The sequence below is a fragment of the Halichondria panicea genome, chromosome 1, assembly GCF_963675165.1.
Source record: "Halichondria panicea chromosome 1, odHalPani1.1, whole genome shotgun sequence".
In the NCBI taxonomy this organism is placed as follows: Eukaryota; Metazoa; Porifera; class Demospongiae; order Suberitida; family Halichondriidae; genus Halichondria; species Halichondria panicea.
Window position 1 is genome coordinate 5,945,288 of NC_087377.1, and position 17,031 is coordinate 5,962,318.

The 17,031-nt window shown below is 40.1% G+C and overlaps 2 protein-coding genes across 5 annotated transcripts; one reads left to right on the forward strand and one right to left on the reverse strand.

Moving 5' to 3' along the window:
- Positions 1–3: 3 nt before the first annotated feature.
- On the reverse strand, positions 4–11,044 carry LOC135337913 (mucin-2-like). 4 transcript variants are annotated; one of them, XM_064533948.1, is made up of 17 exons: positions 10,888–11,044; positions 10,687–10,800; positions 10,140–10,546; positions 9,687–9,959; positions 8,796–8,841; positions 7,059–7,180; positions 5,864–6,113; positions 4,666–5,787; positions 4,071–4,414; positions 3,839–3,901; positions 3,709–3,780; positions 3,210–3,371; positions 2,632–2,680; positions 2,139–2,306; positions 1,397–1,578; positions 1,113–1,188; positions 4–315 (listed from the first exon to the last, which is right to left on the reverse strand). In XM_064533948.1, exons 2-17 carry the CDS (start codon positions 10,787–10,789, stop codon positions 137–139), a joined length of 3,618 nt encoding a protein of 1,205 aa, XP_064390018.1. In that variant the 5' UTR covers positions 10,790–10,800; positions 10,888–11,044; the 3' UTR covers positions 4–136. The 4 variants fall into 4 exon arrangements, with proteins under 4 accessions (XP_064390018.1, XP_064390014.1, XP_064390021.1 ...); XM_064533944.1 differs by having other exon boundaries at positions 8,802–8,841; positions 10,125–10,546; XM_064533951.1 differs by having other exon boundaries at positions 4,666–5,751; positions 10,125–10,546.
- Positions 11,045–11,084: 40 nt separating this feature from the next.
- LOC135338041 (uncharacterized) lies at positions 11,085–16,887 on the forward strand. Its single transcript, XM_064534056.1, has 8 exons — positions 11,085–11,418; positions 11,642–11,680; positions 11,823–11,909; positions 12,089–12,262; positions 12,385–12,738; positions 13,034–13,081; positions 13,555–13,830; positions 16,656–16,887. Exons 1-8 carry the CDS (start codon positions 11,130–11,132, stop codon positions 16,673–16,675), a joined length of 1,287 nt encoding a protein of 428 aa, XP_064390126.1. The 5' UTR covers positions 11,085–11,129; the 3' UTR covers positions 16,676–16,887.
- The last annotated feature ends 144 nt before the right edge of the window (positions 16,888–17,031 follow it).

The window sequence follows — 17,031 nt, forward strand, 5'->3', positions numbered from 1 at the left end:
GAATTAATTTTGTGACTTTGAATGGATTAAAAGCAGACATAAAAATTGGTGAGTTAAAAAAGGCCTAAAAACGTGCTTTTTGCTGATTAAGACAAACGTGATAAGTAGCTAATTAGTCTTTATGCACACACAGAGCTCATGCATTTGTGCTGGTATCGGCCCACCCCAGTTCAAAGTGCAGTGTGATAGTTCCCTTGCCATTCTTTAGTGGGAGGTGTTGGTTCTTTAATTGCAGTGAGCTCACCCCCTGACTCATGTTGACCTTCAACCTCTGGGCGACGGCCATCATCTGAATGTCGACACCACCAAGATACTCTGCATTATTATATTGAAAAAATGTACAAACAGATTAAGTAAGACGCAGATCGAGGTAATCATGTTTATAAATCGTAGGGAAAAATTAAAAACGCCACGGATGCCTATCGCCTCAGCGGAAGCTTTTTTAATAACATGATTTAGTTTCCATGCATGCAGGGAATGGTGTAAAAAAGTAGGAAAAAAAGCATGATTGTGTTGTCAAAAAGGAATATTCATGTCCATGATTGAATGGCTATAACAGCCTCCCCCTTTGTCACAGTGCAGTGCACATCTTTCCACAATATTATTTTATGCAGCTACCAATAGCTAGCGCTGTATAGAGCAGAGCTAACTACTAAATAGAATAGCATAATAATTATAATTATGGGTTTAATCATAATTATTATTTTTATAGATAATTAAAGGAGAAATGGTCAACGGGAGGGCTCTAGCTTTTAAAAGAGTATGGCTATCTACATAGTGCAGCTTATAAGTCATATCTACTTAATAGCCTAGAAATATGGGGGGGGGGTTCTAGGGCCCCCCCTTCCTAATGCAGTGGTGTACGAAGAGGGGGGGGGGGGAGCCACGATGCATTCAAGAAAGGCCTGCATGTGTGGCACGAAATTCTCAGAATCACAGTTATAGAATAATATACTAAGATCGATGCATGCGACTATAATTATGACCACTACAAGACTGCATGCTCAATTTACTCTTATCTACTCTTGCTTCATAGTATACCGGTGCATGTAGATACACAAGACAGCAAGGTAAATTAAATGACACATGTATGATTAGCCGGCAATACCCACCATCAGGACTAGTTATCCTCTCAGTGTAGAACTCTATCCAGACTGTTTCAGTGAGAGAAAAGTCCACAAACTCAAACTGTGTCAAATTAATGGATGGAGTTATAAAGACAACAATAATAATAATTATAACACAACTACTGCATGTACAGTCATCTTAAAGGGTAGATATACATGCATTGCCCTACCCCACTAGCTGGCATCATTTATTGTTCAAATTGCAATTGCCTACCAAAACTTGTATGTCTAGGAAACAACAACCTTTCTACCTACACTGATGTACACACCTGGTAGTTCCAGGATGGCCAGCACTGAGCCTTCACACTGGGAGTCTTGCACTTTGTATCCCCGATCTGTACAGAACAGAAGTGGTTTCTTGTTTTAGCATCCACTTCAACAGCCACATTATTGGCCTCCACAATGGTGAGGGTGAGCTTTGTGTAGGTGGGACTGGTTGGGAGTTGGCGAACTAGTGAGAGAGCATTCATCAAAATTGGTACTGCTATTTTAGAAATTGTACAGAGTAAAATTATAGCTATAAGTGAAGCCTGTCTTAATTATACTACATTCCCTGAGAGTAACTACAATCCAGGCACTCAGGCAGGTCCTAAACAAAAAATTACACTACTGTGTATAGCTATAATGGCCAAATATTTCCCCCAAAGGTGTCTGTTGTACGTAAAGTTAGGGGTTCCATTCTACATGCACCAGTTTAAGATATTATAGTGATACCACGCTTGACTCACAATCATCCAAGTATTAATATTATACATGTATTATTATGGAGTGGAGATTAGCATACATTGTCATGTATCAAATTTCAGGGTTTCACCTACACTCCAGCAATGTTTACATTGAGTACAACACCCTTTAGTATGACTACTCAACCAAGTAAAAATGGTGACCACTCCCAACAATGCACATGCACTTTCCTTATAATTACATAATACGTACATGTGCTGTAAAATTACCCTAAATGCATATCAGAATCGGAACAGAAAAGAGAACTGCTAACAGTGCGTGACTTACTGATATTTCCCTCTGATAGCACGGTCTTGGCTAGAGCTTTGGTGCAGGATGCAATGGCAGCATTGAGAGAGTCCACCCAAACGTCCTTGGCCTCCTTGGAGACAGAGTGCAGTGTAAACTGGATCATCTCTGACCGATCGTCGTAGTGAAGATAGAGTACTTGTGGCTCTGTGCACAAGTGCGAAAGAAACAGTGTAGATACTAACTAATCATCATACAAACAGTGCAGTGGAACCCCTCTTAATGACCATCTCTGATAACTGCCACAATTTTCCCATGAAAGTCCCAAAAAGAACATGCACAAGCAGTTTGTACAAACAACCCCCCTCAATAACCTATAAGCTTTGTTCCCCCAAAGCTGTCCTAAAGTGTACTCATTGTATGTACAGACAATACTGACAAAGTGATCGTAACTAGATGGGAATTTCTATAATTATATTAAATCAATGCATGTGTGTACAAGGGTCGGAGCTGGAGCGTATACTTTACTCACCTTTTCTCTTTGACAGTGATCTCACAGAGAGATGATTTAGCATTAGAGGCTGCATAAACAAAATCCGACATGTTTATTATAATGAAATTGATACGGTACTGATACAGTAGACTCTCGTTAATCCGGTCACCCTTGGGACCATGCAGCTTGGCCTGAATAGCGAGGTGGCTGCAGCTCAGGAAATAGCTGCGGCTTAAAAAGGACTGTACCTCGAATCTAATGACTACTTTTGCGGTTCTTGTCTCGAGGATAATGTAGGATAATGAATCATTCTGTTCTCTATTTAAGTGTAATCCAATTTTATTTGCTAAACCACACCCAAAACGTCATATCCGGCCGTAATACACGTATAAAATTACATTGAAAACCTTGTTTGGGACAGCCAGCACTGGCCGGTAAACGGAATAGCGAGTGGCCGTACTTCAGGGTGAGTTTTGTGCAGTAAACATATAGCTAGCATTTCGTGCCAAGCCAAATGGCCGGTATATCGAGGTGGCCGTACTTCAGAGAGCCGGAATAGCGAGAGTCTACTGTAATACTTGTTTGTGAACGTATTATGTTGTGAAAACTATCCTTACCATCTTGGTAATACACTCCATATCGCTGAACCAGTCCAGTACTGGTCCTTTAGAGCTGGAGAAGAAGCTCCCCAATCTTCCTGGAAGGATACTGGTCTTCTTACGGGGCTTCAGAATAAGTAACATGTCAGTGAGCAGCACCAGGAACTTGGGCTGTCCATGCTGCATTGTGTAATAATTATGGCACGTATTATTACATGCACATCAATAACTTTTGTTTGCTGGCAAGGATTATCGAGTTAATTATAAACGTGTGCATGAGGAATAGTATAAATAGTGAGCTCTAGATCTTCTAGCGGCCCTGAAACACACTACCGTATACCTCACTTGCATGCGCACTGAGGCATAATTACCTTGATATTATTATTGTTGACGTACACACTAATAACTATTGTGACTGCAATGCATTGCACTTAACTTTTGGTGGTTCAGCATAAATATACTATCCATGCATTTAAGGGAGTGCTTGCATCATAAAAATCAATTAAAATCTGCTCACCTCATATAGAATACCACTGTTGAGTAACATCCTCTCTTGATTGAAGTGAGTACGAGACGAGAACAGAATATCCTATAATACAAAATAATTATTATCGATGTAAAGTATAATCAAGCCAATGATAAATTACCTCTGGAGTTCTTTTGAATCGAACCTTCTCTTGCAGCCATTCAAACTTCTTCATAGATAGTGTCTGTTAAGAAATACATAGTCAATTGTACTAAGATTGGACTGCATAAATTATTTCCTTATAATTATACCTATGCAGTTTTTTTGCTTAGTTACGAATATGCTATACTGATTCCAAAATTCATTTATGACTACACGTGTTTATACCGCTCAGCTATAATTATTGCACTTACCTCACTCCCAGTATCTGAAGCAGTGGCTCCCACGTACTTGCTGACTGATGATCCAGGATCAGTGAACAGACTGAACTCACTTGGACTGCGTAGTTTACTGTCGAATGTACTTGTAATTCCGGAATCCTGCGTTGAGATTATTGGAATATGACTTGGAACTTCGGAGATTGTGGACACATTGCTGCTACTTAATCTGGAGGGGGTGGTGTCTCGTCTGAGAGAAAGGTGTTTATAGTTTGAGGGATGTGGCTGTTGGGGGGTGGGAAAGGTCACAAAGTCGGACACGCTGGCTTGAGAGGTGTCGTAGCTCTGAGTGCGTCTGTGAGTCCTCTGCTTTACAGGAACTATATATAAAGGAGGGAAACGTTCAAGTAAGCACGTACTGTACATGCAGTAGTTTTAGAGTAAGGCTTTCAGACGTTTGGAGCCCCCATTGAATCATGACCGACCAGCCGTTTAATAACATGGTATTTAATTTCATAATTATTGCATAGGAATTGGAAAGCTCTTAGATTGTATGTGCATGAATACAGTGGTGACAGATTCCCTAGATATTAAGAATGACTGTGTGCTGCATTTATTATAAAAAACATGCCTGGAGGAGGTTTTTCTCTTGTTTGCGCTGGACCAACAGTATCGGGAGACAAGGCTGAAGGCATGTAGGAACCATCATAGGGGAACTGCTTCGAGGGTGAATCAGACATTCCATATAGTGACATCCCACGCTTCAGTGGTACTGATTGTTTTGGATTTTCTCGCCTCAGTGATGAGTGCTTGGGCCGATTTACTGAAAATACCATAACAGGTTCGTTGTTCTCTTGAGAAATAGCTTGGGACGGTTGTCTGGTAGCAATTGTAGTGGGGGCATTTCGGTCGACACTTACGAATGAATAGTTCTTTCTCGCGTCTCTTGTTAGTGATCGCCGTTGTTTAACTGGCATGGGAGGTGGTTCTGCATCAGGGGACTCAGCTGTTTCAGACACAGCTTCAGGGATGGTGGTGTAAGGGGTTGAATCAAGAGTTTTCTTGACTCGTCTCAGTGAATCTCTTCCGCTTGTAGGATTATCAAATCTGCTTTCGTGACTGTTTGAGTAACCCACTTGCGAGTTTTCATTCATCATTCCCTGGTAGCTAAACTCTTGTGGCGTAGTAGGAAATTGGAAGACTGACGTTTTGAAATGAGTCAAATTCTCCAGGACATCAGAGTTCTCTTCTGAAAGTTTGTTACTATCTCTCAAAAGTGGAGTAACTTGAACTCTCCCATCACTAGTACCTTGAAACGAGCCATGCCTCGAAAGTTTTGAGCGTCTTGTGTTAATGTCTTTCTGTGTTGAGCTCATGGATGTGTAACGAGCTGAGGAATATGGTTTACTTCCACGGGAATCTTGTCTCAAATTTGATTCGAATCTTCTTGGCAGTGTAGACGTTTCGTGTGATGTCTCTGGCTTTGATTTAGATGGCAAGGTTTTGAGTATAGGCTGAAATGGTACCTCGTTAGTATCGATGTTGGAACTGGATTGATTTGCAATTGAAGAAGCTGATGATCGAGGTGTTACTCGTGTCGGGGTTCTAGGAGAGGGTGTGGTAGAGCTGTGGGGGGAGTGTCTTCGCTCCTTGGACATTAAGATTGCGGACGGCTTGTTAATGTTTTGACTGTTTCCTCGGAGGGACGATAGTCGCTCTGGAGAGGGTGGAGGAGTATTGAGATGAGAAGTACCTAGTATTAAGAATTATGCATCTATACAATCAATTAGAATACCACAAGTACGTAATTATAACTATAGCTAGCTTACTAAAAGGGTTGCTTCGCTTTTTCTCGAGTGCTTCTCTAATCCTCCTAGCCAAATACACATGACCAGAATCAGTCTTTTCAGATGAGATAGCTTCCACAAATAGCTCAAAGTCTGTCGCTGGAGCACTCGCGATAATTCTTTTTTTCTTCTCCTTTTCTGTTCTGAAGGGGTGCGAGAGGTACTTGAGATCGTCGCCTTTTAACAGGTTGTACTGGCTGAGTAGAGGGATGATCACCACTGGGTTTAGATACTAGGCGCATAAAGAAAATTTAATCAGTTGGCAAGGATTAACATCATAATTATTATTATTATAGGTATAGCAAAGTATTAGTAATCATTGTAGTTAGAGTGAATACCTACTGTCCTGGAATGAATATCCAGCATGCAGAGCCTTTACGCCTAAGAGATTATAATGCTCTCGGTTGAGCAATGCACTAGTATATAGAATTGCTGCAAATATAACACTAGAGTAATACCTATATAATTATGTTTGGACACATGCAGTTATCGTACTTGCACCCACTCTCCTACTGGATGCTCGAGGTTAACGAAGACAGCTTGCGGAATCATCAATTTCGAGCAACTCTTCGGTAGCTACAGGCCCTAACGTACCCCCGTTCCTATACGTTATGTTTGAGCTAAACTGCAGCAAACAACAATCCAAGAAAACATACTAGAAGCCTATAGAAACTCTTACTTGCACTTGATTGATCTTTGAGCAGCTGTAGCAGTCTACACAAACACACATACCTCGCTTGCGCATGTGCACCGAGGCATAATCATGCAGTTGCCGCCAGAGGAGGTACGACACGCGTGCCTCGATTTAGCAATTAGCCTCTGCAATAACGTTAAGCGTGAGCGGAATTATGCCTTGATTATCCGTCCACGCTCAAAGTTATTGCATAGGCAAATTGCTAAATCGAGGCACGCGTGTCGTACCTCCTCTGAGTTGCCACCATTTGCGCATTTTATTTGGGAAATGCCTAACTAGCGTTGCATAATCAGGATTTGCTCGAAATTAATTGGTTGATTCTGGAATTAACTGTTTTCGTTGACCACGAACACCAAGCATAAACAAGTTGCAACTGCTATGCAAGTAGAGTCGTACTATGTGCAGTATCATAATAATTATACGGACTGTATAATTATAATACGTACTCCTGTGTGAATGTGAATTTTATAATTTACGGCTTACCTGCATGAGTTGTGGCCGGAGGTAGTTAAGGATGTCTTGGTTGGCAGAAGACATGGAATGATTGAGCTGACTCTCTTGGGAAGATATAGAGAGAGGAGACAGAGAGTCACGGCCATCTTCAGCTGTACATGTGGAGAATGATTTGGAAGAAAATTCAGTAGAATACAGGTATGAAATAATACCGAGATTCAGAAAGTATATATGGACACAAGCTGTAAAGTAATCGAGTGTCAATTAATAGTCCATGGCACTTACTTAATAGATATAGCTCTAGCCTCCCAATATACTGGTTTCAAATGCGTATAGTTAATCAATTGCGAATGACACTGTACATGCAAGCATGAGTGCGTTTCTAACTATTGCATGCGAATGCTCTCTATTTAGGAGGCTTTTGTTTGCAAAATGAGCAATTCGCAATGGCTCGCATTTGAAAACCTGTATAATTGGGTAATACGATAGACTACACAAACTTCATCTGTGGGGCCAAGTACAACTGTTGCAAATACGGACTAATTATTGCTTAGTATCACTGAGAAAGTTTACACAGTCCACAAAAGTCGAAGAGGTGAGGTATTGTGTGAAATGGGTTGGTCCGTGGGTACAGCATAGATACGCCTGTTTGTGTAGGGGGGCTAATGAGTCGTGCAGTTGATACAGGTGATTACTTTGCAAGTTGATTCAACTGTCAGAGAAAAAAATCTGCCACGTTCAAATTAGAAGTTCACATGCATGCATAGCAATTAAATGTTATTCCTTACAATAATGTTATGCCTAATGCGGAACGCTAAGAATGTGTCATCATTCATTCCTTGAAAAGAGAAGAAAAAGTCTCACAAAGTTTTCCCACACTTGTACACATGCAATAATAATTTATGTGATTGCGCTGATCAAGACACTATAATGTCCTGTCTCGTCAGATTTGAAATATATACCACATGAACTACAGCACTATAAAGTTGGGGTTGCATAATTTCACATGAAAAAAACAGCAGCTCAGAGCTTAAGGTGGGAAGGGCTATCATGCGGTCAACGTGGTAAGAGGGACTGCTGGATGCACTAGTCCGAGGCCAGAGGCAGGACGGGTATTCACGAGTCCTCAACATGGATGGGCTCCACGTGGTTAAAATTATAGAGTGCACATGCATAGGACTAGATACATGTAGTTTGATGTCTCAAATCAGAAGTGTGTATATAGCTATAGCTAGCCCATGCATAGCCAAGCTTCCTAGCCTTTAATTGCTCACTTTATTCTACCACTAAGATTTTAAGAAAATCTTCCACAGGTAAAACTAATAACTTGTTGTGTTGAAGCTATCGATGCTGTAACACACCATTTAAGCTAGTTGAACAGACTTAGAATCGCAAGCAAAGAGAACAAACCGTGGAAGAAACAGATACAACACGTGGCACCGCGGTGCACCTCGGGTTAATGACAATAGGAAGTGCAGCAAATTAATGTAAACATTTTCATCATGATAATAATTATTATCATTATGTGTAATAATAATAATTATTAGCTAGATATAATAATTATACATTGTAGTAGCTTTAGTTATTGTGCCTTTGACACATCTACAGAAGCATCAGCAGCGGGTGCTTTTATTGCTATAATTATATGATGCCAATAATAATTATGGAGAGTGCTGTAAGTCTTTTTCTAAGAGGTACTTTAATTTCACAGTCAATATACAAAATAAATGAGCCATGTATTTACTTCTGTATCAATACTCAACGTACATGTACCTGTGATGTTGGCTGCACTGAAGTCAGTAGAATCTTCTTCCTATATAGGAGTAACAGTTGGCACATGGGGATGTTTAGTTAATATATTGATATAGTATTTGTAATGTAAGTTTGCCTGAATCATCTACGTACCATTTCCCTTCATTTTCCATTTACACAACCATGCAGATAATAATTTTATTATGGTCTATGTCTGCCATTGCCATTTCTAAGGAAGTGTTGTCACGCTTGGCTGTAACCTAATATCCATTATCATATTACCTCCATGCTGGCACCAAAAAACTTCAGGCCAGGTTATTTGGAATAGTTGTACAATCATGTCTAATAATTATACATTAGCTGATGAAATAATTACACAGAGGAGCCTGTATAAACTTGCCGATGTACGTTATTTTTACCAGATGCAAACTTATCCTCCCACATGACCTCAGGCTATTGAGGAGAATAAGCTATTTGCTTAATGATCACTGAACTCAAAGTGTAAGGAATGTGAACTGCAATTTGATACTGCTTTATGCACACAGTTACCCTCCTAAAGACACATTGCTTAGTCCAATTGTCTACCTTCAGTTTACCCAGGCATGAAGCTGGTTGCACACACAAACAGCAGATGATTTTATGTTTCTGCTACCAGTATCACAACAAAATATTCAACGCTAAACAGGAGCTCAATCATGCAAAGATACAATAATATATATAGGTCATTAATTGTATCGCACCAAAATGAAATCATAGCTAAAATTATAATACTTGTCTCTCCTATAAAATAAAAATCTCCATTTGAAAAACCCTCTACACGCATAATATGAGTGCGGAGGGTAAAAATAGAGATTATAATCTCTTTTACCCTCTTTGTGTGCTGAGTTGTATTATAGATGCTTTTACCGTTATATTTGAGTGTAGGGTCATTTCCAGTGGATCTTTCTCAGCTTTCACAACAACTCCAGGATTGATATTTGACCCAGTCACCATGGAAACAGTTCCAGGGAACATGATCGGTATTTGAGAACCAGAGGCCGGTATTAGCTCAATGTTGGAATTAGAGCGTTTAAGTTCACCATTCTCTGAGTGGAGGTGAATTTGGCAATTGACGGTGAAATTTACAACACCATTTGACGATGTAGGTGTAACAGCTGACACTTCAGATGCTTGAAGTGCCTGTAAATTAATAGAAGAGAAATTATTTATATAAAACAGCTGATTTGGTATACTGTTGTACTGGTCTCGGAAAATGACAAGTTTTTGCAAAAATGCAATCGTTATACAGTAGGCGTACTTTAATAGTAGCGGTGGTGATTAAAATTTATCTCTACAGCTACACACATCAAGGTAACTTGCTGTTTCATTGTTCAACGTTTTCCCTTCATTTCTCTTTCCACTTCGCCAGCTTGCCCATTGTCCTTTATTACTGCTAGACTTCAAATCATAGAAAGGACTAGTAGCTTCCTTCTTGTTTGGAGAATTCTTGCTGGGATTTTTGTCTGTTGATGCAACACTACTGAAATGTTGTGCAGATCTTGGTAAGGACGAGCTCATCCTTGGCTGATTCAAATCCGAGAATCTTTGACAACCTTCTGTGAGGGAAAAACTAGACTGCCCTGTAGTAGTATCAACCGTGGTGATCAGAAAGCTATGATGTTCTTCATCATCAGAGTCTTCTCCTTCACTTGGACTGCACCGATCATCTTGTGGAACTCGCTCGGGAGTCATGCTAAATGGATCCGTCAGTTGTGAGATCGAAGCTCCTGTAACAGCAAACATGCGTGTGCAACATTATCATGTACAACAGTACACATACATCTAGCTACGTATACAGAGTCATAAATTAATTAGAGCTGACACATATTAAAGAGCACAAGTACAAGTTAAAGTTCTATCAAATTACCTGCGAAAGTTGATTGGCTGTATGTAGACTGGGATGCCAAACTTGGTGTTTGATACCACCAAGGTGTGTTGGGATCTCCAGTAGTGAAATTAGATCGAGCCATTGCAGACAGTGCTGTAGTGCATACAAATAACTAGATACATCTAAGAGGATAATTATATTAAACTACCGGTAAATCACTTAGATCTATGTTATAATTACCTAATGTTATTTCTTTTCAGTGTCCAGACACTTGTGTCAATGGTTTCTTTAGTTATAACTGGCAATAAACTGTAGACTCAAATAGTCTATGTTCACACACACCTTCCTGCTTGATGCCATTCTGCGAAGTTGCAAGCACAATTATTCTACTCCCACTCAACCACAAAGACGTTGTCAGTGCATTATCATCTACTTCTATAACGATCTTAACCGCTTGGTAGTCACGCCCAACATAAGAAAACATGTCCACTTCACCCGAGTATCTAGCCTTCAAAGAAGCTTACTACAAGCTCTCTCTATCTCTGAGCCACCCTGAAGTGCTGGCGGGTCTGCTATGGTCCAATGGATTTATCACACCAATGGAGAAACATGATGCACAGGATGTATCAAAGATGGCCAGAGTTAGAGCTACAGTTCTTTTGGATGTGATAGCAAATAAGATTGAGCTTCAGGCGGAAAAATTGAAACAGTTTGTTACCATTCTCAAACAAGACACTTCACTCAAAGACTTGGCAATGATTCTCGAACCTAGTACGTAAACGTACACCAGATCTAGTGTGTACATATTGATTCAATGTGCCAGCAAACTGAGCAATGCTTTTTAATCAGTCTGTTTTCATTTATTTGGTTAGTTTTCTGCCCGCATAACTTGTTCATTAGCTGTACAATGTCTGTACATTAGGTACATATATGTCGGTATGCATAATTATTGGTAGTAGTACTAATTATTATGTTTTCCCTTTTTTTCCCGTAGCTCGTGAAGAACCTCAGTTGTCCGCTTCTCAACCACGAGGTGTGTGTGATAGCGTGTCTCTATTACTCTCTATTCTCTATTACTCTCTATTGAATGTGTGTTGACGAAGGCTTTTTTTTATCACAAATTCCATTGCTGAGACATTTGTTTTGATTCGTACATTCCCACAATTGTTTTGTAGTGAGTACTAACGGCAAGTCTGAAGAACAAATGAAAGTATGGCTGAAAGAAATTGGACTAAGGGATCGAGACATCGAACTACTGATAGGTAACGAATATTTGTACTAGCTGCAGACACATTGGAAAAGTATGTCCTGAATATTTCCATGTACTACTTACGGGAGTCATTTGGACACTTACATGTACACCACTGTCGTATTTAGCATCTGCAATCTTTATTATCATGTACACGTGTGCTGTATATATAAATGATTATGTCATTTTCAGATGAGGGGTTTGGAACTGGTCCTGGATTCATGACACTAGAGAAAGAGGATATTGATGATATGAAGTTTACGAAAGGCGGAAAAAAGCTACTGTTAAACAAAATTTCTACAAATTCAGAAACGGAAACAGTTTCCATGGATACCACTCCCACATTAGTTAGACCCTTGGCAGGAGGTGTGTAATAAAGAAGTTCAACAGTTATTTATTAAGATGAGTACTGTACATAATAGCTACATGTAGGTCTAGTATGAGAGTCATGATGTGTAGGAATGTAGTTCACTCATACATACACACAGTCCCACCCTCCACACTACTACCAGAATCAAGCACTGCAGACGAAATATGTGATGAAATAGGGTTGCCCCCTTACGTACTGGACACCGAATTCCCTGACCACTACTCAGTAAATCTCTCATTCGCAAAATTAATCCCAGATTGGAAAGTGTTTGCACAAGGTCTTGGACTATCCCCTCAGGATATACGAGGAATAGAGACAAACATTAGCCTGACTATTATGATGCAAAGTACTGAGACTATTAATATTTGGAAGAGCCGTTTTGGATTCAAGGCTCGCTACAGGATGTTGGTGGATGTGGCATTGCAACACAGACTGTTGAATTTGGCAAGACAGTTTTGTAGACTCTTACAGAGTAAGTCCAACGTACCTTATTGGCTGTATTGTTTTATGTGCAATATACACCTGTATACTGTCTACTTTTGCACGGTTTTGACACAGCACTCATGTATTCGTACATGTGCGATGTGTAGGTTGATTGTACTTTACTTAGCCCATTACTTGAGAATATATCATTTTGTATCTGACTTTTTGCTGGCTAAGATCTACTGTCCTCAACAAACCTAGTGTTATCGACTTGTGGTTTTTAAAGTGATGCGTTTTGCAGCTACCATAAATTATAATACATTCGTCATAATTTTCCCCTATAGAAATGGTGGGCAGAGCTCCAGTAGAACCTGTTAGTTCAAGACAACCTGGTGAGACACGGAGTACATGCACATGTAATGGTTACATACATTGTAGCTCCGAGATGGCCATGAGAGCTAGTGTTTACTAGAAAACACCAACTGTTGTCGGTTAACTCTGTTGCATGAGCCATATCGCCCTCCCTGGTGGCGTACTCCTGTACATATATATAATTACATTACAGCCAAACAAAAGCATGTACAATGTAATTCTACACATGTCTCAACGATGAATTTCTCCAAATTTGGTTTAGTTTTAGTAGTGGACAGTAGATTGTCAGCTAGATTAATCCATTTAACGTCTTAATTAAGGGCCAGCTGTTTGAAGTGTATTGATCATGATTTTCATATCAATTAAATTTGCACACCCTTGTATATAAATCTGTTTGTGATCAACAAGCATGCAACATGTACAATCTCTTACACATTATTTTGTGGATCGCACACCCGTCGCTTGTGAACCTTTTCACATGTATTACACACAGCTAAATTGGTAAGTATGGAAGTCTCACTCGATTCTCTGCTAGTTGCACTCGAACCATTACACTTCTCAAGGAGCTACAATGGACAGTTGTCTAGAGCACTACGTGTACCTGACTCAAAACTGAGCGAGTTTGAGGCTAACAATTACAATGATATCCGTCAAGTTAGAACTGAGATCTTGAAAGAGTGGTTGAGACAAGGTGAAGACGTATCATGGCATACAGTGGCTGCTGCTGTGCTGAGAATTGGCGATCGGGCTCTGTCGAGGAAACTAATGGGTGAGTATGTTTCAGTGCAATACAATAATTACGCAAATGCATTGTAGTTATACAACAGCACCGATTGTTATCCGAGGTGTGTAGGCGGTCATGGGTATAGTAGTCGGTTGGTTTGTCTATCTGTTTGTTTGTGATTGCTCACCTGGATACCATAGCAGTGAGGGTCAGCATGGATATAGCCTTCACACAATAAGTTATATAGTTTTAATAGTGGCAGATTTTGATGTTAAAGCTTCGTTGTCAATAAAAGCAAGCAAAAACTAAGCTGGCTACTGTGAGCCTACTCCGGTCCCACTACATGCCAGCAAAAATGTTCATCATGTATTAAAGCTATATTGCTAATAGCTAGTAGCTTAATACGCCTCGGTGCGCATGCGCAAGCGAGGTATACGGTAGTGTGTCTAGACTGCTACAGCTGCTCAAGGATCAATGTGAAGTTCAAGTAAGCGTTTATATAGGTTTCTAGTTATGTTTTCTTGGATTTTTATTCGTAAATAATACTTCGTTCTTGAGTAATGCCTAGTTTTGCTTACTTGGAATTCCATTGCAGTTTTTTCAGAAGAGTGCGTGGCAAAACTTGTCCATGGAGTGTTGCTACTCTACTTAGTACTTAGCTTTGCACTAGAATGCTAGCTATTGGTAGCTGCAAGAGTGAGAAGAGAGCTGCTAGGCTCTGCTGCAGAGGAGGTACGACACGCGGTTGGCTGCTATTTCTTAAGTGAAGGCAAAGAAGTCGTTAAAAATGCATTCCAATGATGACATTCAGCTGGTGGCAAGTAAGAGACACTTTTAGAGCATAAAACCCAGTGAATTTGTTACTGGCTAGTAGCTAGAGTTTTTTACAAGTAGAGATTAGATTTGTTGTAAGAACCAAGACTCAGATGTTGGCAGTGATCCTATCCTGAATGCAGGCACGGAATACTTCTTAAACACTCTAAAACAGAAATACAATAATATCTCAAAATCTAAGTGGTAGTTAAAATTGGTTGAAAAGCTATTTCACATCAGCATAAGCCCAACAATCAACCAGCCTGATCTTAGAAACGTCAAGTGTATTTCTTGAAAGATACACGCCAAACCAAACCAAATCCACTATCAAAGTACACACTGACAGTCTTGAATGATATTCATGCACAAGTTAAAATAATCATTTTGGTTGGTCATGTGACCGTGTCGTACCTCCTCTGGCTCTGCTGGTGCAGTTCATTTTAGACTTGTACTTTTGGCATCGATCGTTTTTGACAACATAGTTGATCATTACCCACTCCTTGAGTTTCTTTGCAGCAAAAATATAATGTTCATCATGATATCAAGGGTGTATGAAGAGAAGAGGGCATGCAACTACAATCTATCAAATTACAAATGGGAGGGGCGTGTGCACTAAAAATAGATTGCACGTGCACTTACTCCATAATAGTCACCAAGCCAGCTAGCTAGCTAGCACTGTACTGTTGGGTAGAGGTAGCCACAAGGTCAACAAGCGGAAGAGAAGGACCAATGCTACAATGTAGACTAGAAGTAGCCATTGATCATTAATTTTGCGGTAATTTCTAGTATAACAGTGTTCACGCCCACTATCATGCCTATTTACCTGTGGGTGGTTGGCTAAATATAGTATATCCTGCTGACTCATCAGTATTTTGACGACTACACAGTATACATTGCGAGTTGCATGCCCTCTTCTCTTCATATGCCCTTGATGATATATAATGAGTGTATAGCTAAAATAGCTATAGTAGCTGTATATTATGTACATGTAGCTTTGAAACCTCCACCGAGGCATTAGCACCCGCGGTGCTTTCATTGATTCAGCACTTAAAGAACCAGCTCTAACTCTGCTTTACAAGGTTCCTGGTTCTAAAATTATTCTAAAATTACTTTACCTGACATGAACTTTGATGTGGGACGGAGTTCGGCAACTTACTCTACCTCGCCTGCGCATGCGCACACCGAGGCATAATTAATTTGGGGCGAGCGAAGCAAGTTTCTCACCTAGTGTTCAACGTTGAGATTTTGTCTGTGTGTCTGTCTGTTATGGACCAGCACGATATTCGTTTTTCGTACTCGTGACCCTTTACCAACTTTTACGTGAATTGCTTCATGGGCACAATAGCTATAGCTACACTCATCAGCAACGAAGCTCAGACAAGACACAGACACTCTTGATGCCACAGGCAAACCTACAGCAGGTCAGAGAAGCTTAGCCTGAGATCACACAGGCACGCCTGCAGGAGGTCACAGCAACTCATTCGCTATTTTTCATCAATGATAGGTCACAGTAAATCACTAAATACCTTGTCTACTTATGTTCAGCATAGTCTTGTGTCTTTTGATAATAAACCTGCTAGCTCAACAGGACAACAACGAGACCAGACACTACGGCAGGTCAGAATACCTCAAATGGAAACTTCTGAGGTCACACATGTACCTTTGCAACATTTAGTCAGAGCAGCTTATTACTTGCCAATTAAGCCATGATAAATATACTTGTTAGCCTTGTAACTAAAGCTCAGACGAGACACAGACTCTTGAGGCCACAGGCACACCTGCAGTAAAACAAACCTTGCCGGCTTGGTCACAATAAACATGCAAAACAAACAACTTTGAAACTACTTTTGCATCCGACATGCAGTTCAGTCTCAGCTATGGTCTCAGAGTCACTAGCTAAATGGGGCTGGTAACTGATCACATGAACAAAGTGCATCAAATTAAACACAGATAAACTCAAATGCTTCAGCTCGCCCCATGACACGTTACGTACCTTGCTGCGTCACTCTAGTTATGTGTAGTTGTAACAGTGAATCACGATCTTTTTATTTTTGCAGCCTATAGAAGTCCAGAATGATGACTAACCCCGCCTCCCTACGGACTGAATCTCTAGTGCATGTGGTGAAGACCGATCCTCTTTGTGTGTACTTTCCTTCAGGGACACTGTTTTCTTAATTATTATGACTGTACATATGTAGCTATGTTATTGTTTGATGAATGATGATAATGATGATACTGTTCATCAGTTTTTTATACTTATTATACAAAATGATAACAGATTAAAAAAGATTGAGTAAAATTATGGCATGCATGGACATTAGCCTCGTTCCCAGGAGGCCTTACTTTTTTTGCTGTTGTCATTGTAAAAATAGACAAAATGAGGCAGCAAAGAAAGAAATGGGCGTACTTAAGTCCAGCCTCGATTCCGGGCCA

Excerpts from the sequence above, each read along its gene's own strand:
- LOC135337913 (XM_064533939.1), bottom strand. The coding sequence starts at position 10,789 with ATGGCTCGATCTAATTTCACTACTGGAGATCCCAACACACCTTGGTGG. Across the intron at positions 7,181-8,795 it reads AGCCAACATCACAGGTACAT|CTGAAGATGGCCGTGACTCT; the intron begins GTACGTTGAGTA and ends CCACATGTACAG. Across the intron at positions 2,681-3,209 it reads TGGAGTGTATTACCAAGATG|CCTCTAATGCTAAATCATCT; the intron begins GTAAGGATAGTT and ends TTGTTTATGCAG.
- LOC135338041 (XM_064534056.1), top strand. The coding sequence starts at position 11,130 with ATGTCCACTTCACCCGAGTATCTAGCCTTCAAAGAAGCTTACTACAAG. Across the intron at positions 11,681-11,822 it reads GTCCGCTTCTCAACCACGAG|TGAGTACTAACGGCAAGTCT; the intron begins GTGTGTGTGATA and ends ATTGTTTTGTAG. Across the intron at positions 13,831-16,655 it reads TCTGTCGAGGAAACTAATGG|CCTATAGAAGTCCAGAATGA; the intron begins GTGAGTATGTTT and ends TTATTTTTGCAG.